The 22,830-nt window shown below is 40.5% G+C and overlaps 1 protein-coding gene across 1 annotated transcript in view; it reads right to left on the reverse strand.

The window, feature by feature from the left end:
* Nucleotides 1–9,199: 9,199 nt before the first annotated feature.
* PGGT1B (protein geranylgeranyltransferase type I subunit beta) overlaps nt 9,200–22,830 on the reverse strand; it is a 33,612-nt gene continuing 19,981 nt past the window's right edge. Inside the window, 6 exon segments of the mRNA XM_069001271.1 lie at nt 9,200–9,770; nt 9,773–9,907; nt 13,667–13,775; nt 14,045–14,229; nt 15,925–15,970; nt 21,513–21,645. Of these exon segments, the coding sequence (XP_068857372.1) occupies nt 9,727–9,770; nt 9,773–9,907; nt 13,667–13,775; nt 14,045–14,229; nt 15,925–15,970; nt 21,513–21,645 (652 nt within the window). The 3' untranslated portion in view covers nt 9,200–9,726.

Below are 22,830 nucleotides of genomic sequence, written 5' to 3' on the forward strand. Positions count from 1 at the left end.
ACTTTGCTCTGCTGTGGAGAGGAAAGTCAAATGCATGTTAGTGTGCCAAGGGTGACCCCTCTCAGTGTCCTCCCCAAATAACTTGTCAGACAAGGATTTCAAAGAGGCTAAAGATAGACTAACTCCTACTAGTTTGGAATATTGCACTATTTAATACATTTTTACTGCATTTATGTTGAACTGAGGTGTGTAAAATGTTGGCAAAATGGACATTTTAGCCTGGTTTTTTTTGGGCTTTTTTTTTTACCATTAGTTTAAAACAAACAAGAATAATCTGTTCCTGACTGACAGCAGTAGATGAGCAGAAGTGTTTAGGCTAGAGCTGTCTCAACCCATAAAAAACCCACTTCTAAAGTGCCTGAATCTTCATTTCCCAGTGTTTCCAGAGCACAGAACTTCACTGGAGTGACTGATATTTACTTACTAAAAAAAAAAAAAAAGTTTTCTTTACATACCTGTTCACTCCAAATCTGGCTAGCATCAAAAAGCACCAGAAAGCTCAGTTTGTTCTGACAGGACAAGTGGTCTGTGGGTAGCTGGAGTAGGCTGGGGCAGCCAGTGAGGGAATGGGCGGGGGGTCCAGTCCAGACTGGCTATCAGATCAACAGCTGCTGCAGAGTTTAATTTCCTTTTATAGAAGGGAAACTGTGGGAACTGTGGCTCTCTGCAGTCGGTGGAGCCTTTGGCTTAAAAAACTGCCCTCCCTGGGGAACAGACGCTACGTAACATCTCAAATGCCTGCGTGTTTGCTCAGGTTTCTGCCACAGCTAAAAACAGTGTGCTTGTGTTTGTTTTATGCAGGGATCTGTGAAGCATCCCTTTTCCATGGCTTCTGGACCATGACTTGGAGTTACAGGAGATGAGAAAGCCTGCAACAGTCCTGAGAGGTTACAGGCAGATGGTAAGGGAAGTGCAGTGTTCGGACCGTCCAGGGCAGAAGGAGAAATGTGCCAGAAGCCTACCTGCTGCTATGCACAGGGCCCCATGGGGCAGAGCACGGGCTCGGGTGCCTGCCTGGGTTTGTGCTGGTGGCCACTGAGCTCAGGAACATGCCTGCAGCTGTCACAGGGCTGGAGAACAGCTTTCCCACTGATAGCTGTCATTCCCAAGTCGTGCTCAAAGCTGGCAATGCCCCTCAGCAGGAGGAGTGTGCATCCTGGGCAGAGGAAACCTGTGCCTCTGCTGTTCCCTCACTCCCATGTTTAATAAAAACTAGGATAAACCAGTGCTGGCAGAAGGGAAGGGGACAGGACTTGTCTTACAGCCAGGGAAGCTCACCTTTGTTAACGCAGTTAACACCTTTTCTTTAGATGCCCACCATCCCAGTCCTACTTGTACCACCAGCTCCTCATTCTGTAGAAGGAAGTTGCTTGAGGCTGGAGGTTTTTTAGGCTGAAAACAGATGTCAAGGCAGGGAGCCATCAGAAAAAATTGGTGGTAGTAGCAGTTTGCATGGTGTGCACAGGAAGCTATCTATAGCAACTGGGAAGTCACAGAGGGCACGTTATCACCACCCCGCAGGTCTCATTCTGGCCACATACACGGAGTTATATATAGAGCCATACACAAAAATACAGAAGAGCCCTGTGTCTGTGTTGGAAAGTCTCATCAGGACTTCTCTTGAGCAGACTCCTGTCCTTGGCCTCACCAGAGAACTGCATATTTCAGAGGATATTTTGGAAGGATGCTGGACAGTGAGAACTTCCCAAGGACAGCTGATGTGTAAAGTACAAGACCAGAGTGCATGTATGCCCAGTCTATCTAAGATTTCTGATTTCCTCTGAAGTATTTTTGGGCTATTTATAGAAACCTTCCCCTCACCCTGCCTTCCCATCTATGTACCTCACAGGTTGGCTGTAGGATAAACCAGAGCAAAACTCTGATTGGTTTAAAAATTCACAGGCTGGGGTTTTGGGGGAAGTGGGGGCAGTGTTAAAAAAAATATTGAAGTGGAACTAAAGAACTGTAAGAAATAGTCCAGGAGGATCCTTAAGAGCCCACCAAAGTGCCCCAAAGCAGGATGAACTGTCCCTACACCATGCCCAACAGTTCTTAAGCTGCTGTGAAAGAGCACCCCTGACAAACGCTCCCTGGGCAGCAGGTTTACACAGATGATGCCTTTCCACATGATACTTCTCCAAAATGAGTCTGAATTCAACGGAGGCTTTAATAATAAAATAAGCAGAATGGATGTTGGGACAAAGATTAAAATGCAATTTGGTCAAGTGAGCTTATTTTAGTAAGGCTTGGCTGTAATTTAAAGAAGGTTGTTAAACATAGATTTCTGGACAGCACAACAGCAAATAAATATACCTCTCTGCTTAGGGTAACCTTTAAATTAACCAAAGGCAGCATGCAATTTCAATAGTGGTCTTGCATATTTAGCTTTCTAGGCAGCATAGGCACCACTCCTGTCCCACAAGCACTCAGTAAGGGTGATAAACCACAGAAAAACTTGTTTTGACTTTTGTCCTTTTTAGTTCAAATTCTCCTTTTGCAGCTTTCACATAAAAGGTGGGATCCTCCCTCCCAGGGTGAGGCAGAGCCTTTGTCTCATGTGCTGGAGCAAAGGGAACATCGGGAGAGCTCTGGATGGAAGCCTAGGGTGGATCTTGCAGATACAACCCTGCAAAAGCCTCCATGGTCTCCCAGACTGAGAATCCAAAGCAGCTGCTTAACTGGTGCACAGATGTGGTGGTTGATCTGGGCTGGGCACCAGGTGCCTACCAAGCTGCTTTATCACTCTCCTTCCCAGCTGGACAGGAGAGAGAAAATAAGATTGAAAAGGACTCATAGGTTCATTTAAGACAGTTTACTAAAGCAAAAGTGAAAGTTTGCACATGCACAAGCAAAGAGAAAAAAATAGGTTTATGTTGGGGCCCTCCCCCTTCCATGTGGTCCTGGGAGAGGGGCCCTGTGGGGGAGACACAGGGTTTCCCTGCCCCTGCTCAGCCTCGTTCTCCATTGGTTGGTTTGTGTTCCCCTGCGCGGGCAAGGACCCTCGGGTCCCGGGATTGCCGCAGTTCCTCGGCAGAGCCCCGGCCATGCGGCTGGGGAAATAAACATCTCTGAAACATCTACCAAGAATCCGTCCATATGTATTTCTTTCCATGGGCCTCGTTGATTGATACGCATGTTGCAGTATCCACACTGTGACAGGTTTATTCTCTACTTCACATTGGCAAGCGATGTTCAGCGACTTCCTGAGAACAGGTCTTCAGCACCTGGAGTGGTTCCTCCAGAAGGCAAACACTGTAAATAAAAAATGTCCCCTTCCTCATCCTTCTCTTAGCTTTTATATCTGAGCTGATGTCATATGCTATGGAATATCCCTTGGGTCAGTTGACCTGGTTGTGTCCTCTCCCAGAATCTTGCCCAGCCCCAGCCTACTGATGGGGGGGGCAAGAATGCTGGGGAGACAGTGCTGATGCTGAGCCAGCACTGCCCAGCAGGAACCAGAATACCACTGTTACGGGCACCTTTCCAGCTACCAGGGCAAAGCACAGCACTGTGAGGGCTGCTAGGGGAAAATGAACTCAGACAAACTCAATACAACAGGGTAGCTCCCAGTCCTCGAACTACGGCCTGGTTATCATCACTGTTATGAGTTAACATGGAAGCCACTTTCACAAGCAGGCTAAAATTGTCAAAACACAGCTGCCACATTCACATCTCCCTCCTTGCATTTGTGAATTTAATATAAACAACTTACCTGGCAAGTTGAAAGCTCTTTCCTTAACATTTTTAATTCTCAAAGTGAGAGCATACAGATTGTTATCACACAGATTTTCTCTTCCTCTATGAACTCTCTCTTTTTACTTCAAGTCAGGACCATATTCTTCCTCAGAATTCTACTTTTCTCCAGTGATAGTGGCCTGTCCAGTCCTATTCCCAAGTACAGAGCCTGTACCTGCAGACATTTTAAAGGATGCCAGTCTTACCTTGGTGGAAGGCAAGACCAAGGAGCAAATTCTCCTAGAAACTATGCTAAGGCATGTGGAAAATAAGTAGGTGATTTGTGACAGCCAGCATGGCTTCAGTAAGGGCAAATCGCACCCGACAATTTTGGTGCCCTTCTGAAATGGGCTTACATTTGATGGATGGAGAAAGGGAAACTGACACCATATACATGGACCTGTGTAAAGCCTTTGACACTGTCCCATATGACATTCTTGCTCTAAACTGGAGAAGGTGGACCATTTGATGGATAAGGAATGGTCTCACTCAAAAGGGTTGTGGTCAACACTAAACGTCCAAGCAGGGACCAGTGATGAGCAGCCTTGCTCAGGGGCTGGTACTGGGACTGGCACTGCTCCACATCCTTGCAGGCGGCAGGGACGGTGGGACTGAGTGCACCCTAAGCAAGCGTGCCAATGACACCGAGCTGTGTGGTGCTGTCCACACACTGGAAGGAAGGAATGGCATCCAGAGGGACCTGGACAAGCTTGAGAAGGGGCCTTGTGCAAACCTCATGAAGTTTAGTACAGCCAAGTGCAAGGTCCTGCAGACATGAGTACAGGCTGGGCAATGACTGGATTGAGAGCAGCCCTGTGAGAAGGACTTGGGGGTGCTGGTGGGTGAGAGGCTGGACATGACCCAGCCAAGAGCACTCCCAGCCCAGAGAGCCAAACGTGCCCTGGGCTGCATCCAAAGCAGCGTGGGCAGCAGGGGAGGGAGGGGATTCTGCCCCTCTGCTCTGCTCTGGTGAGATCCTATGTGGATTGCTGTGTCCAGCTCTGGGATCCTCAACATAAGTAGGACATGGACCTTTTGGAGTCCATCCAGAGGAGAATCAGAGGGCTGGAAAGTCCCTCCTATGGAAACAGGCTGAGAGGAGGTTGTTCAACCTGGGAAGGAGAAGGCTCCAGAGATACCTTCTAGCACCTTCCAGTATCTGAAGGGACCCTACAAAAAAGTTAGAGAGGGACTTTTTACAGGGGCATGTAATGACAGGACAAGGGGGAATGGCTTAAAACTGAGAGAGTAGATTTAGATTGGACATGAGGAAGAAATTCTTCACAGTGAGGGTGGTGAGGCACTGGGAACAGGTTTGCCCAGAGAAGTTGTGAATGCCTCATCCCTGGAAGTCTTCAAACCCAGGCTGGACTAGGCTCTGAGCAACCTGATCTGGTGGGAGGTCTCCGTGCCCATGGCAGGGGGGTTGGAACGAATGATCTTTAAGGTCCCTTCCAACCCAAACCACTCTATGATTCTATGTCCTTACAATGTAGTTATCAAATAAGGCACTTTTCCAGAGCCTCAAAAATAAAGCAGTAGTCAGGGTTTGCTGCCTTTAGTGGGTTCAGCTTGAAAACCTTTGGAGGTTATCATTCTCTGTGCCCTCAGGAAGACAGCTCCTCACCCAGAACAGATAATTTGGAAAAAAAGACATGACAAGAGCTACAGTTCAAAAGAAATTACAGAGTTATCCCTTGGTTTCCCAACAGTTCATTGAATTTTATTAAACTCAGAAACCAATCAGGCAAATAGAGACCAGGAACACAAAAGCTTTAAAATGGTGAATGGAAAGTGTAAATCTACAACACACTGTAACCACTCAGTGGAGTAATTTAATAACCATTTAGTATAAAGATGTTGAGACTTTCTTCTTTTTCACCCGATATTGTCTGAAATGAGAAAAACTTGTTAAGTAGCCTTTTCTTGCAACAGCAAAAAAAGAGCTTTTCAGAACCACCACAATATTAAACATCAACCTAACAGACCAATAATCTCATTCAACTGACAAATTTTGGAGATGTCTTGAATTTTGGTTGCAGCAATAGCATCTTCTTACCTAGGCTCTCTCTGCTTCTCATGCATGTCCTGACATCTCTTTCACCCCCACAGGGACACTGATAGCAAGGTTTCTCCAAAATGCCAGGAGATGGGCTGTCCACAAAGGCTTTGACTTTGGAAATCACTGTTTCTCCCCTTCTACACTAGGCAACCCCATACTGAATGGCTTACTCGGTACAAAGTTGAAATGTATTTTTTAGGGAACACAACAGTTTCTACAAAGTATTTAATTTTTATACTGCCATCCATGGAGAAAGCACATTTGATGTAGCTTCTTCTGCTCCTCTCAGGTTGTTTTTTACCTTGGGCATTAGAGCATGGAGCAAGGTACTCTTAATATGTGCTTCAGAATACATATTTCAGGTATTTCTGCAATGCCCAACTCACTTGCTAGGTTTTTTTTCAGTGATAATGATTGTTCCATTTAGAAAAAACAGTTCTCAAGATGAAAATTTATAAATACAAACATACTTAGCAGCAGCCTTCCAAAATGGTGTTATCATATCTGCCAGCAGCTATGTACAAATCAAGCGGCCCTGAAAGCCCTAGTGACAATGTTTAAATCCCCAATCCTCAGATCCTATGGAAAACACACATTTGACTTTCTTTGTTCAACATATCATTTTAAACCCGTTTTTCTGGAAGAGAAACTTGGGCCACACATAGAGTTTTGGAGTGTTTCAGATAGGATAGAGGCATGCACATTTGTCAGCCTGATAGCCAAGAGGTTTTACATCCTCAAGCACATGGTAAAGCCATTAAATGCATTAATTTCTTATATAGGTTCAGTTTCAGCAATGTAAAGATGTGGTTAACACAAAATTATTAGAGGTAGGTAATAATCACATGGTTTGCTTTTTCTAGCTACATTTAAACTTCACAGTTCACATTTAAATTTTAACTCTATTTTGATGTATCCCCTTTAAAAGTGATTTTAGGTTATGGACTTCTGTGAAACTCTTGTCCATTTTTTTCTCATTTAACATTTTTCCAGTCAGAAGACACAAAACCCCACAAAAATCAGAAAAGCAATTCAATACAGTCAGAATCCAGATGTCTGCTACACAGGAACATTCAATATTCATCATTTGTTTGCCTGACATCAATTGGGGCATTTAGAATGGCTAATCATGAATGCAGAGTTGGTTATTAATACAGATTTTTGTCAACTTAAAAAAGATTAAAGATTTCAAACCAATTAGAGTAATTAGACACTCAGTTTGAGGCGAAGGCATACATATTTTGCTGCCTTCATCAAACTTGAGGAGTTAATGAGAAACAAATACACCTCGTGCAACCTTTAGGAAAGGCTAGCTCTGCTAGCCAACATGCAGCCTGAAAAGATGTAGAATAACTGCGGGCCAAGGAGACATGAAATGTAAAATCCATATAAAGAACCCAGGGTAGCTTACAGATACAGAAAGCAAAGCAAGAAATGTTATCTGCTTTTTGAGGCAGAAAACTGTTAAATTACTTGCCATGAGAATTTAAATTCTTGTTCACGTAATAAGACTTTTCACTGTTACCCCCGTATTTTCTGCTGAGGGACCCAGATGTCCCTCACAGATGAGAACCTGGTCACACGTAGGGCAACTCAGGAACCATAGTTAAGGATTTTGCAAGCATGGATTTGCCTCACGATAATCAAATACATCATTTTTTATGAAGCTAAGTAAGAACAAATATTTAGGCTGTTTCCCAGCAGAGACTAAGAACACCTTATTCAACTCTTCTGAAATTCAAAGCTACTCCCTCTACACCCTCTAGCATGTAGTAAATGCTAAAAATCTCAAAGATAGTTCACCAACAAGGCAGAGCAATAGTGGGGATGGGTAGCTACAATTACATCTCATCTTCATTGTAACTACACCGTGTTCCAGAAACCCATCCTACCCTACCATGAGTCAGCTTGTGGTCACCATCTGATGTAAAGACAAGCAAATACTGTGCTATTTTGAACAATTTTGACTTCAAGATTTTTCTTGTTTGGTTTTAAACGGGTTTTCATCTAGGTAGACCCCCATGACCTAAGAGACTTCTGCTCAGGGAAGCTACTTCAGCCTTTGCTGACCAATATCTGGTTAAGCCCCTCCAGGAAAATGGGATTCCCACAGGAACTGCTGTAGTGAGCCCCCTGCCTGGGAGATCCTCTCTTTTAGGTATCTCACTAGTTCTTTTTACTTGTGGCTGGATTTCTGGTCATCTCAGCATGTGAGCAGCAAAACTACTTCCCAAGCTGTTTTCCTCCCCTTAACTCCCTCGTGTTCCTTGAGTCATTACCTTTCTTTCACACCCCAATCTTACCCTAGGCAGCTCAGATCCTTTCAACCAGTTTGGTTCCATTATTACTCCACATTCTTTGCTCTTGCTTCCAGCCTCAGTATCTCCCAGTTTCCAGTTCTCTTACTCTACAACAGTCCTACTCAACAGTACCTCATTCCCCCTCCCCAGTAACAGCCCTACAGTTCTCTTGGTTCCACCCCTCCAGACTTCCTAGTTTTTCCAACTATTTAGTCTCTCCTCCTCCAAATAAAGTGTCTCCTGGGATGTGTCTACATCATACATCTTTACTGTCCCCTGCTCTTCCTCTGCTTTTCCAAGCAGATCACTATCGCTAGTTATGCTCCCAATGCTGCCATGTAAATTAATCTGCTATAGAAATAAAAACTATTTATTTAGGTAAGAAGGCTTCTACAGGTTTGGACACTGAGATTGTTCTGGTAGCCTAAAGATACCTATTGGATCTCTACAACATGTGTGCTAGGGGTACAACTACACTACCCTTTTCTCTTGCCCTGCATTGCAAAACAGGAATCGTGTTTATCCCCAAAGCTCTTTTTGCTGACCAAAATGGTCTACGATCCTGTCTCTTTGGGCTCAGCAGTGGCAAACGGTGCACTTAATCTGTTTTAAGAAGTCTTCAGCTGTCTTTGGAACCTTTAGAAAAAAAAAGTGCCGTTAATGACTGGCAAGTAGAAAGATGTCGTGGTGTCTAGTGAATGCACAAACTGACCAGCCACAAATACACCAGCTGCAAAGTTACTTGCTTCAACTCTGAACAGCACTTCAAGCATACAAATTAAGGCACTAGTAAAGCACTAAAGAAGCTGAGAATGTTCATCATTACTCTGAGCTGAACAACTTCAATGTATTGCAAAGGTTTGTCTTTGGAAGCAGGTTCTAATGCTACTCTTGCACACAGGTATGCTTCCAAAAGACTGGGTTGAGTTATCTCTTACTGACACACATCAATATCCCTTCACTCCTAGCAAGCTTCACATGAAGAAACTATTTCAGATGAAAACTCTTTATCTGGCTAACAATCCACTGCATCTGTGTAAAACCTACTCAGAAGAATTATGAAATCCATTTAGTAAGGCCACACAACTTTAAAAGTCCAGTATATTGAATAAAATAATTTTATTTGTATTTAATTAATTTGTTTGTGAAAAACAAAGTTTATGGAATCTGAAAGCTGATGATAATAGGTACTTTTAACTGAGACTTAATATGGGAGATTCTCTACCCAAAAATATGTCAAACAGTAAGATTATAAAGAACTTCAACGTTCTGTGCTATACTGTATGATATGTAAACAATTTTGAAAATACTTCCCCATTATATATTTTGACACAGTATGCACAAATTTAAAAAAATAAAATTAAAATGAAGTTTAAATGCCTCAAGGGATTTCTTATAAGTAAAGCCATCTGAAAAGCCATTTACAGTCTGCGGTGACAAACTTCTATATAATCATTTCCTTTTTCACAATGCAGAATAACCTGCTGAAGGCAACTCCCTATCAAAGTGATGCCAGCAACACAGATCTGATTGTATGACTCCAGCACTTAAAAGAGCACATTGGTTATACATGGCTTTTAACCCTGGGCTACAATTATGCTACCAGAACTAAATTCAAGTCTAAATCAGTCATGTAGAGAGGTGTGTGTCGTCTGAACGCTGTTTAAAGTCCGTGTGTTCCAGATCTGATGAAGGTGCTGAAGACGCTCTGATGCTCTTGTGCTTACATTCAGGGCGGGATGAACTTTGCAAATACCAGCTTCTCCAATTAATGACAAACCACAGATCCCAAAGTAGGCATGTAGAGCATCTGAAAGAACGACAGAAAAGAAAAAAAAAGATAAAATTTCAGTCTGTAACAGCCAAGTGTTCCTATACTCAAACACCCCCAAGTAATTATAGCCAAGGAAAACAAATAATCAACTGCTATTTTAAACTTGAGTTTTGATGGAAGGAAAACACTTCTGCCCAAAGCTACCAGCATGAACTAAAGTCCAGATTTCTTTTGTAACAACTTGTGCACTACTTTATTTTTTCTGAGTGCCACAGCCAAAAAGCAAAAGGATTTAAGCATCTGAAAATAACCAGTCCAGAAAGCAAATTTTTTTTCTTGCAAGCATTTTTTGGCTGGTTACTCCATGAGCAGCTAACTACTGAAACAACAAAATTAGTGCCAATAGCTGCCAACAGCAAGACTTAAGAGAAATTGAAGAAGCCATTACTTTTCCTAGCTTCCCTCCTTCCTGAGAGATACCCTAAGGATAGGAATTCATGCAGCTTGATCAAGAGATGACTGCTACCAAAATGGGATACTCTTACTCTCCTGTCCCATGCTACTCCTGATGTCCACCTTACACCAGGGTTACAGCTTGCTGAGTCTGCCTCCTCTGGGTAGCAGCAAACATCAGATTGGATTATCTGTCCATGAAATCACAGGCTAAAGATGGAAAGACAATGGGAATTTCATGTGCCCCTTGCAAAATCTCAACATGTAGCACTCTGTGGAGGTGTCAATAATTTAGTATCTGACTAAAATAATCACAGAATCATTTCAGCTGGAAAAGACTCTCTAAGATCAGAGTTCAATCCTTAAACCTAAAATTGCCAAGACCAGCACTAAACCATGTCCCTAAGTATCACATCGTATCTCCAGGGATGGTGACTCACACACTGCCTCGAGGAGCCTGTTCCAATGTTTTACAACCCTTCTGGTGAAGAAATTTTTCCTACTATCCTACCTGCACCTCCTTTGGTGTAACCTGAGGCTGTTTCTTCTTGTCCTATCACTTCTGTGTTAAATAACACTGTGGCCTCCACCCTCCACAACCAACAATGTTTTAATGACTGTTAGCATAGGAACACAGAAAGACTACAACACAGTATTTTTCCCTGAATAATCAGCTGAGAAGAGTTACTTGTTAATATTGCAAGTCCATATAATGCATAGATTATCACAAGCAGTTGACTGACTTCTGCAATTTCTTCTAGTTTTCTTCCTAAAAACATTATTGCACAGCAAAGACAGGTTGACTACCCAAAACTAAACAGAGCTTTTATAAAATAGGAGCGACAGAAATTCAAATCTAATTCTGATTAAGTCTTAGGAATCTTTATTGTGTAGACATACAATGATCAAAATACAGCCTGCCTTTCAGATATGAGACTGAGCTTGCAGGAAGCTCAGCTGTGTATCTGTAACAATGAAAACACAATTCCTCAGAAACAATCTTTGCAATGTTTCATTTTTCATTGTTCTTTGTATCAGAACTGCACTAACATTTTACTTTTTCCTTCAGAACATGAACACAGACTTACATCACCATCTGCCTGAGGAAAAAATGCTACAGTAAGTCTGGAAAATACACGCACATGCACACACACATGAAAGAAAAACAATTATTTTTAGTCTTGCCTTTCTCAAATCTTATCTCAAACAGTCACAACTATGCTAAAAGACAGAATCATTGAATCATAAAATACCCTGAGTTGGAAGGACCCTACAAAGACAATCAAAGTCTTGACTCGTGGCTCTGCATAGGACACCCCAAGACTCACACTATGTGCCGAAGAGCATTGTCCAAAAATTTCTTCAGGTCTGGCAGGATGGTGACCACAGCCTGTTCCAGTGCCCAACCACCCTCTGGGTGAAGAACCTTCTTCTAATATCCAACCTAAACCTCCTCTGACACAACCTTAGGTCATTCCCTCACATCTTGTTATTGGTCACCAGAGAGGAGAGATCAGTGCCTGCCCCTCCTCTTCCCCTCACAAGGAAGTTGTAACTGCAGTGAGGTCTCCCCTCAGTCCCCTCTCCTCCAGGCTGAACAGACCAAGTGACCTCAGCCACTCCTCACACGGCTTCCCCTCAAGGCCCTTCCCCATCCTCGTGCCCTCCTTTGGACACTCTCTAACAGCTCCATGGCTTTTCTGTGTTGTGGCACCCAGACCTGCCCCCAGCACTCGAGGTGAGGCTGCCCCAGTGCAGAGCAGAGCAGGACAATCCCCTCCCTTGCCCGGCTGGTGATGCTGTGCCTGATGCACCCCAGGACACGGGTGGCTCTCCTGGCTGCCAGGGTACTGCTGGCTCATGTTCAACTTTCTGTTGACCAGAACACCCAGACCCAAGGCCCTTTGTGCAATGGTGCTCTCCAGCCTCTTGTTTCCCAGTCTATCCAGATGTACACCCCAGACTTGCCCTTGTTCAACTTCATACGATTGGTGATTGCTCATCTCCAATTTGTCAAGGTGTCTCTGCAAGACTTCTCTGCCCTTGAGTAGCCAACAGCTACTCCCAATTTAGTGTTGTTTGTGAACTTACTTAGTATTCCTTCCAGTCCTGTGTCCAAGGCATTAATGAAAATGTTGAAGAGCACATAACTGAGGACAGATCCCTGCGGAACCCCACTAGTAACAGGTCACCAGTTTGGTGTCACTAAACCCTTTTTGCCCAATGCATAAGCCAGTTGGTCACCCATCCCATGATGTGTTTACCCAGCCATATGCTGGACAGTTTGTCCAGAAGGATCCTGGAAGTGACAGTATTGAAAACCTTAGGTCCCAACTGGCTTCCCTTGGTCAACTAGGCAGGCAACCATGTCATAAAAGGAAATTAAGTTTAAGACAAGATAAGGCACTTCACACACAACAGGTGTTTGAAACAGACTTTTATAATCTCTACCTCACAAGGTAAATGTTTCATTAAGATAAACCAAAATACTCCCTCCAAAAATTCCTCCAAAATTCCTCTGAAATCCTAAACTGATTTTCAGGCAAGTGGCAGAAGCAAATCTATCACAAGCACTGTTTTCAGTGTGGTTTCACCTCAAAAAATTCTGAACTGTTGTTCAAATTGAAATTATGAAAGGGTTAAATAACAGGACACAGATTCTGAACAGACTCTTCCTTTATCATGACTAAATTTTTGTTTTATTTGGTCGGTTTATCTTCCCTGTACAAAATCCCATGGGCAACACTACTGGCACAAGCTTTGTTTTCACAAGTTTGCAGTACCCTAACTGAATTCCAACAACTTTTAAAATGAAGAGATTTTAGCATCCTTTTGGATTTTTACTTCAAATTATCCACTTCCAAAAGCATAATAATTAACTTTCAGATATATACGTATAACCACAATCTACAAATCATAGTACGGAACTGTGTAAATTTTGACTGTTTTTAGATGTATCAATGACTTCTCAATAAGCTGAAATGATTAATTTACTAAAGAAACAAATGTTTTAATATATTAAACTCAATTTACAGGGATACCTACAGCACAATATTCCCTTTAAGCAGAACAGTTAAACACATACTAAATAGACAGTGATACTCTTTTAATAGTAATCTAAACAGCAACAGCTCACTTCCTCTGTGACTGAACAAGGAAAAACTTCATCTCCCTCTTTCTACTTCGAAAATGAAAACCTTATTATACTTTGAGGGCTTTTTTTATCTTTTTTTTCTTTTTTTTGGAAGTGTACGATTTCCCTTACACCTCTCACATGTCTGACTGCTGGAATGCATTTCTTACTTAGAACACACTCACAGTAATTTTGAAAAGTTGTATTACCTGGATGGCTATCTGGCCACTTGGCAAATCCACCAACAAGGCGATCTTGAGTTGACAGGATGTAATTTCGGTTTTTCTCAAAATTAGTGTACTGGAATACGTTCAAGAGCTGAAAAGAAATTAGACCATAACAGTAATATATTAAGTCTTAGCATATTTTTAATACTAGAATATAGTGCCTATTTTTGAGATAAGCAGTGACAGCACAGACAGCACTAATCTGGTAAACCTCCATTTCCTGCATTTTTGCAAGATGAAAGACATTGGTGCATATTGGTGCACTTGTGTCAAATATCTAACTCTTTCAAGCAGAGAAAATGGTGCTTAAAGAAATCAAAATAAGTGAATAACTATACCTATAGCTGTTCTGCACACTACCTTCAATGTTGCTCCCACCCAGAAGGAATAGCAAGTGTCTACAGGTTTGTTGGGACGTCCATGGTAGCCATTCTGTTGTCTCATTATACACCATCTTCTTATTCTGTTCAGTTCTTTTTCTGAAAAAACTTCCTCCAGTTTGCCCATCAAACACAGAGATGCAATACCACAAAATGTAGAGCCACCTGAGAAGAGAGAGCAGGGTTTGCAATGCTTTGATGCAGAGATTTTCACTGAAGACTGTATGATCTCAGTCAGAACTTAACTAAGTTATTAGCAATTAAATCAGTGGACTTTTAGAAGTATGAAAAAGTTAACTTCAAGTCTAAAATCCAAGTAAGTAAGAACACTCTAGTTCAGCAGGTATGTCAAAAGGGGGGAAAAAACCCCTCAGCCTAGCTCTTGTAGAAATAAACCAGATCATTTTCTTAAAGCTGTTTTTTCTCTCAATGCTGTGGAATTTACATTACACAGCAGTCCAGAAATAAGTAAATGGCATTGGAACAGAAACATTTCTTCATTTGTAACTTAAAAAAGAAAGCCATTGGGATGCCAGCAATCAGACTGAAGCAGAGATGCCAAAGCCAATCTCAGACACCACCCCTCAGAGGATATAAACAGACAGAAGTGTCTGGTGAGCAGAAGGAGAAAAAAAATTAAAAATAAAACTTAAAAAAAAAAAAAAAGCACAGTTAACAGTGAAAAGACTCCTGGACTCTCATGGTCATAATATATACAAACTGTGCTTCCAAGGAATTTTTTGCTGTCAAGGAAACTGCATGGTAAATTAGAAACTAAACTCATGTTCTTTGTGTAGCCCGGCCACCACTTTTTAAAGCCCATCAAAATTTGAGTCTAATACTAATACTTTGATATGATAAAATTAGAGGCTGGGAAAGACGATAAGCAAGCTGCTAACATATGACTTCAACCCCAAAGTTCCTTACAATACCCTGGTGCTGGAAGACCTCTGGAGCTGTAAGGTTATTTTCACTCTGATGCTGAAAAGCAGTATGAAAAGGCAGCTGAAGTACTGCTATCTGTTATCACTAACACTCTACACAAAGTTAGTTAACCAACTGTTTTATTACCAAGGGGTATAATTTAAATATTTCAGCTTTATTGATCCAGCAGGAAGGAAACACACAAAATACTATCAAAGCTCAATACTAAGGATAAAGATAGTAAACATTTTGTAGAATCATAGAATCATTTAGGTTGGAAAAGACATCCAAGATCATCAAGTCCAACTTTTGACCAATCACCATCTTGTCAAGTAGACCACAGCACTAGATTTCGTATTAGCCACATAAAAGTCAATAGCTCCTCTGTCACAAGCAAACTGCTGCTTCGTAACATGGAAACATTTTGCTTAAAAATACTTTCTTAGTATTTTAAGTCTCTTAGGGATTCCTGTCTTCAGAGCTACCAACTTTTTACAAAAATTAACTGTTGCTTCAGGATTTGAGCCCACAACAGATGCTGTATCTATCAGAGGAAATCTTTCTAGGTTTTACCAAAGCTGTTGAAATTGGAAATAATCAGTTGCATTGCACAAAATCTCTTGCAGATAAAACTGTCAGAGTAACAATGACACGTGTGGAAAAAGTTTGCTCTGTCAGCAACAGCTGAGATCTACGGCCAACACCTTTCAACAAAACACTTGTAAGATTAATGGAGGTGATATATTAAGAGCCCATCTGTTCAGATATTAAGCTAGCTAAAGGAAGAAGTGATATTTAGAGGCATGTTTTGGATGTGCTCCTCCTCACACCACTTACTTAAAAATCGGAAAAGAAGGAAAGGTATGGCATACCCTGCACCTCCTACAGCATTTTCAATACCAGTCTGAAAGGTGTAGAACACTTAAACATTCTTACCATGAGATTCCAGTCCAGCTCCCTGTGCCAGGCCATTATCATAAGACTGAAGAAAAAAAATCCCACAAACCAGTTACTTTAGAACCATGTCACTTTGACAGACATTACAATTTCTTAGTTTACTAGCAAAATTATCATCAGATCATATCCACAATTTAATCTCATTAAATTCTGAACCTCCAAAAGTTCTTGGCACAAAACAGTTAACAAATCAGCCCTGTTTCAAGGCAGGCAGTTTTTATGCCTTTCATGGAATTAATTTTAGTTGTGACATATGTTAGAAACCTGAAAGTAGAAAAACTTATCTTTGCGAAAAAAAAAAACCATGTAATGCAGGTATAAAAAGAAAAAAAAATGGATGTGTAATCAAAACAAAACAAAATTAAATAGATAATTTAATCTGTCTCTAATCTAAGAGCAGTTTAACATAAAAAAAGGCAAAATGCAAGGTACTACTGGTGTAGAATACTCAAATTCAAGCAATACTTTAGTAAGAAGCACGTACATCAGGCTTTAAAAAAAATGAGAAGGGAATTAGAAGCAAGAAGAAAATTATACATTGGAATAAACTTATATTTGCCTATAAAATATTACTGTTAAAAAGTAACGTTACAGTGCTGAAAAATCACTCTGTTAAGTGCAACATAAGGAAAAACTCAAGTCTGACAAAGCACCAAGAATATGACAGTTCACGTCTGTCATGAGTAATCTAGGAACAGATGTATACGTAAGAACAATAATCTTTCTTCCCTAAAAATCCATTAAATCATTTTACTTGAAAAGAAACAAAGGATTATATTAGAAACTATTCATTAAGTGGAAAATGTTTATTTTACAAGAGTTCATAGAATACTTAATAAATTATCTCTGAAAAAATACCAAATTGTCTAGTAAGAGCAATAAGGTATAACTTTTGAAGTTAAATTACATAGGTCCTACATATTCTAAATCAACTGCTCAATTAATGTTTGGATCAATATCTGATCAGACAGTTGAAAAGCAGCAAAAATCTTTCCCCCCCCATCCTCCAGGTGTTGACTATGAATTTCTCATGTTTTCTCTAAAGCAGTGGCTAGTAGATACAGGACACCTTGACAAACCACTAATGATTCCCACAGTCCTAACCAAAGAATGGCTACAGGACTATCCTGTCTTTAGAAATTACCTAAGGATTACTTTGTGCATCTGCTTTTAAAGCTGACATTGAGAAGAAAAAAGTAAGCAGAAGTAGACACAGAAGCTACATTAAAACTGTATTCCTAGTTTTGAGTTGTTGCTGCAAGCTGAAGCAACTAAAAAGACTAATACCTGATACACACACTTCAAGCTACAGCTTGATTTCTCAAGCTTGAACTAGTAAATTTTAAGTAATGTCTATGAATTTCTGAATGTTAAAGCACACAGTGTGAACTCTTCCTTTTGCACTGCCTTTTGAGAATGCAATACAAATGTGCTGCCACACTCCACAGACACATTAGTTGCTAAGAAAAGGCAAGCTGATTAGCAAAGCTATGCTGGCAAAGCTAATTAACTCTACAAACAGCAATTGTAAAAGGAGGTGGCTTGCTTTATGTATGACAAAGTAATTAGCTCTAGAGAAAAGCTGTTAAGTGTGCATCCCAGACACTACTATGTTGGGCTGTACAATTAGCTTCAAATTCTTACAGATAGTAGCTGACCCTTGGCTAACTGATGCCTATTTATTTACAGACAGCAGCTGCTCTTTGGGGACTTGTGTGCACTAAAGAACTAGGGAATACTTTTATTTCTTTGTCCTTTTGAAAAGACTCAAGAAATCGTATGCAAAAGGAACTCTTGATTACTGCAACATGAGAACTGCATAATTAAATACTATCCTCAGGAAACATGTAAACCCAGTTGAGTAAAATGTTCACTTCACAGTCTACAAGTTTTACAACCAGCTTAAATATATCAACAGACCAATATAACTGCATTTGAAGAAGACTATACTAGAAAAAGCAGATTATATTTTTAAAGCTTCTTGCAATTTCTCTACTTTAAAAAAACCAAGCATTGTTGTAAAAAGCAGTGTTATTGAGTCTCTGGAAGTCATTCAAAATCTCAGCATCCTAGTTGTCTTTTGATTAGTGATATATCTGAGTTTTAAAAGACAAGAATCAACCTACACTGATAAAAATTGTGTGTATTTTACTGAGAATAAAAGTGGCCCAGCACTATTTTTGTGATCAGCATTGTATAAACACTTTTTAGTCCAATGACAACAACAGGGCTATTTATTCTGTATGAAGATTCAATTCCTTTTAACATTTTAAACATTGTTTATGTTCCAATCTTCTGCTGTCCTTGACATGCCTAACTACACAAATGCACTCTCTCATTCATCGGTATTGAATTGTATGTCACAACTCTTATACTGTATCACTAAAGGCAACAAATTCCAAAGAATAAACTAAAAAAATCCACAATCTTATTACAAAGATTACTGTTTAACCAGTCATGCTACTCTCAATCCAGATTAGTTGCACTTCACATGTATGCCAATTTGAAAAACCGAGTTCTGTTAACTGCCAAGTGCTTCATCTAGGTGCAAACGAGTGACAGACAACAGTAAATCAAAACCACACCTTTCTGTCAAAGCAGTTTAGTATTGAGCAGTGCAATCTCTTTTGTTCCACAGAAACAATAATAATTCCATAACAAAAGTTCCAGAATGAGGTGACGTAGCAAAACAGGAATAAGCATTTACAGTAAAGCCTATAGCTATATTCATTGTATAGTTAGTTACACAAGGAGTAACAAAATAATCTCAAATAGAATTTACTTCGTATTGTTCCATTTTATAGGTTAGTTTTAGCACCATCTACATGGGAGAAATCAAGCTAACATTCTTGGATGTCACATGTCACATTCATTGTATTTATTTATGAGATACACTTTAAGAAATACTTGGCTCCTGTGATAGGTAACTGAACCGAAATACATCTCAAGGAAAGTGGTGAAAAGAGATGAATGAAAGGAAGGAACAAGCACTGCTGTGAAATGATTTTCACAATGGGCTAGTCCCTGAATGTCTGAGACTTCTTCAGACACATCTGCAGCTCTGAATGTGACCAAGCCACGTGCAAAGGTTTTGCGTCTTTTCCTAAATTGCCAGACACCTTGCAACTGAGTTAATTCACAGAAATACTGGTCTGACCAAGGAGTGCAAACACAGAAAATACAGACAGAACTAGTGTACATGTGCATGCCAACTCTGCAGTGAATTCAAAGCACACTAGTGGTTTAAAGAAGTTCTACCGAACATAGTGTATAGTTAACCTACAAATTCACAGTAAACCTGGACAAAAACACAGCATGTCTTGCTGCACATTTCTACATGCTAGGATGACTGCTGCCTGCAGAATACTGCTTATAGGATCTAAGTTACTCTCTGAGCTAGCCAGGAAAAGACACAATCTTTGTGATCAGTGTCTTCTGAACTTTGACCATGCCACGACTCCAGGTCTACTTTACTGGTGAACTGAGTATTAATGCAGTATTAATGCAGTATTAATATGAGGCCTTCCAACTTGTCTTGCCCTGTTCAGGCTTCAATTATTCATTTTTTAAAGTGGTATCAATTTTTCCAATAAGAGCATAATGATTGGGATTTGCAGGTACAACAATTAATGCTAAGATCTAGAAGCAAAGTATAAATCTGGTTCAAGATCACACTACACAATAAATCTCCAGTACCATTTCAAAGCTCTAAACTTTAGAAATCTCCACTTGCCTGCGCTATTAAGGGCCTCACTTGATGCTCTCTAGTTCTTAGAAAGAAATAGTTGCTTCTTGCTCCCTTTATTTTTTCAGTGCTACTTGTTACATTACACACCTCTGTCACACTCCACTTAACAATCTCATGTCCAGAACAAAGACTCCTAGTACATTAAATACTCCTTTTACACAATCTGGTTTGTACCTTTCACCATTCAACTCAACTTTCTTTGCCCCGTCCTAGTTCCACCATTTCCTTTGGGACAAAAACTGCCCTCAGATGTTCACAGGGTTAACAAACAGAGTGAGGTACAGAACTACAATGACGATTTTGCTCTTGTGTTTTGTTTTCTATTCTTTTGTAATACTTGATTCTCCTTTTGTATCTCTGCTAAGCTATCTGACTAAAGACTGATCTCAGTAAACACAAAGGTCCAGAAAGCGTCAGAGGAGGAAGAATTCTCCTGACCTAATCAGTTTGAGCAAGCAGTCTGCCTAAGCTCCTCCCTCAGACTGTGAAAAGAGAATGGATAAATCACTGTCCCTGGGTGAAACCCACTGAGAGGATTCAGTAGGGATATTCTCATCCTGAGAACCCGTGCTGAGTAAGGTGAGCTACCAACTACAGGAGAAGGGCTCTTATGGGATGCAGGGGAGGAAGATTCAAGGATTGTGCAGAAAACTCCCTTATTATGGACTGTTTTCTGGGGTATGGAGGGGTGTGCACGACTTACTATGGCATGGCTAGGGAAAGGACCAATGGTACGAAAGAGAAAATCAAAGCCGACTGGGGAAGAACAAGTAAGCGAAAACAGAGGGGAAAAGGGGATAAAAGGTGTCACTAGGGTGTGAGGAGACTGCAGGTCCATATCCTTGTATGACTGAGCCCTGGCCTTGATCACCTTTGTCTGTCCAGGACCATGGCCGTGTGCCAGAAAGCTTCTTGAGGTGAACTGTAAGAAATACTAAGGCATCCAACTACCTCCTTTAAAAATAAACAACAAATAAAAAACAATTTGGTCTGAAGCAGGAGTTTTTAAAGTCTTTTTTTAAGCGTGTTTCTCACATGTATTTTACAATCTTGCTGTTGGCAGCAACTACAGAAAATACTCATTTACAACAGAAGTTGTGTGTCATCATAAATTTGGGTCTTCTTTACCCTGTGTTTACTGATACTCAGGGAACTTCAATTTGCAAGCTTGCTCAGCTTCTTTAAAAAATTGTATTTCAATGTTGGAAAATGTAACTCAAACTAATGAAACAACATTAAAAAAAATGGAAAGCTCCTTTACTCCAACCGAATATGAAGACAACTTGCACAGATGCAGAAAAAAAGATGTGTACATACTCATGAATATTTTTCTTCATTCCAAGTTATCTAATAAATAAATAATGAAGTGCATGACTGGAAATACTTAAGCATGAACTGGTGTCAATAATTAGCTTATTTGAATCTGTACATCTTTTAAAAAGCAGAACTACAGCTCAATAAAACATGAGGATTTTACTGATACAGTGCTTTACGCACTTTCTCTAAGTTATGCAAACATCACTCCTCAGTTTCCAAAAACTTGCTTTTGATTTTTTAATTATTTTAAATAAAGAGGATTTTAAATTTAATTTGCAGTGAACAAACACACCAAATAAAATTATCTTGCTAGCACACACATTTCATGAAAATACATATGCAAAAAACCAATGTACTTTGTAATTCTCAACTTGCTAGAGCAGGAAGGAAAAATAAAGAAATTACCAGAATACTTCAGTTTGGACAGAGATTATTTTAGCCATAGTTAAGAAGAAAAGCTATAAGCCTTAAAGCATAGAAAGAACATTTTGTGAACACTCACCATACTTCTTCTAATGTAGTCTATCGCTTTCTTCATATCCATGCCTGACCAGTTATCGAGCATGTAGCAGATGCAGGAAGCACAGTACACAAACCTCATATCATTCTCACTTCCTTCCAGCACTGCACAGAAACTGAAAGAAACATTTCTGTCTTTAGACACTGTTTCGGCTGTTACACCAGAAAATATGAAATGCAGTTCAAGGAATTGCGCAGTGTTTTCTTTAAAGATTAGCTTCCAGTAGTCTCATAAATATAACCCAAAGCTACACTAGATTTTCTTTATAGAAGATGTGATTCTAAGCCAAGGAAAATGAATAGAACTATTAACATTTAGGGGCCTGGGTAACTATTTCCAGCAATGTAATGACACTGGTGTTTATTTATTCCAAGATGTTTATGCTTATGGTCTTTCTCCTATTAGAGCAGATACAGATATATGACTCAGCATTTTACCATTTACTCTTTTGGGCAGAATTCTTCGACTTTCTAGAAATCCTAATAGCTCACAAGGCTTTCCTTCCTTACTGCAACTTCAGGACCAGTTTTCCAGGTATGTATAAAAGTAATTGCTAATACTACCATTTCTAATACAAATGGTAAATGAGCGTTTCATTTCTTATTGTTACAATCTCACCAAACTCTATGAACATTTTACAATTATTGCACCTGGGCTATTTTGGCACAATCTCAGATACTCCTAAGATGATGAAGGATGCCCTGATTTGGATGCTTGTATCAGAAAGCGGCCACCAGGACCAGGGCAGTGACCATCCCCCTGTACCAGGCACCGGTGAGGCCACACCTTGAGTGCTGCGTTCAGTTTGGGCCCCTTACAACAAAAAAGACACTGAGGTGCTGGAGCATGTCCAGGGAAGGGCAGTGGAGCTGGGAAAGGGTCCGAAGCACAAGTCTGATGAGGAGCAGCTGAGACACCTTTGAGTGTTCAGCCTGGAGAAAAGAACACTGAGAGAACACCTTATCACTCTGTGCAACTACTTGAAAGGAGGCTGTGGCAAGGTGGGGTTGGTCTCCTCTCTCAAGTGGGACAGAGGAAGTGGCCTCAAGTTGCACCAGGGGAGGTTTAGACTAGGTATTAGGAAAAATTTCTTCATCAGAAGGGTTGTCTAGCACTGGAACTGGCTGCCCAGGGAAATGGTGGAGTCACCATGGCTGGAGGGATTTAAAAGACATGTAGATGTGGTGTTTAGGGACATGGTTTACTGCTGGACTTGGCAATGCTGGGTTAATAGCTGGACTTCATGATCTTAGGGTCTTTTTCAACCTAGATGATTCTAAGATACACAAAAATAGGTAAA

Source organism: Aphelocoma coerulescens, assembly GCF_041296385.1.
Source record: "Aphelocoma coerulescens isolate FSJ_1873_10779 chromosome Z unlocalized genomic scaffold, UR_Acoe_1.0 ChrZ, whole genome shotgun sequence".
Lineage (NCBI taxonomy): Eukaryota > Metazoa > Chordata > Aves > Passeriformes > Corvidae > Aphelocoma > Aphelocoma coerulescens.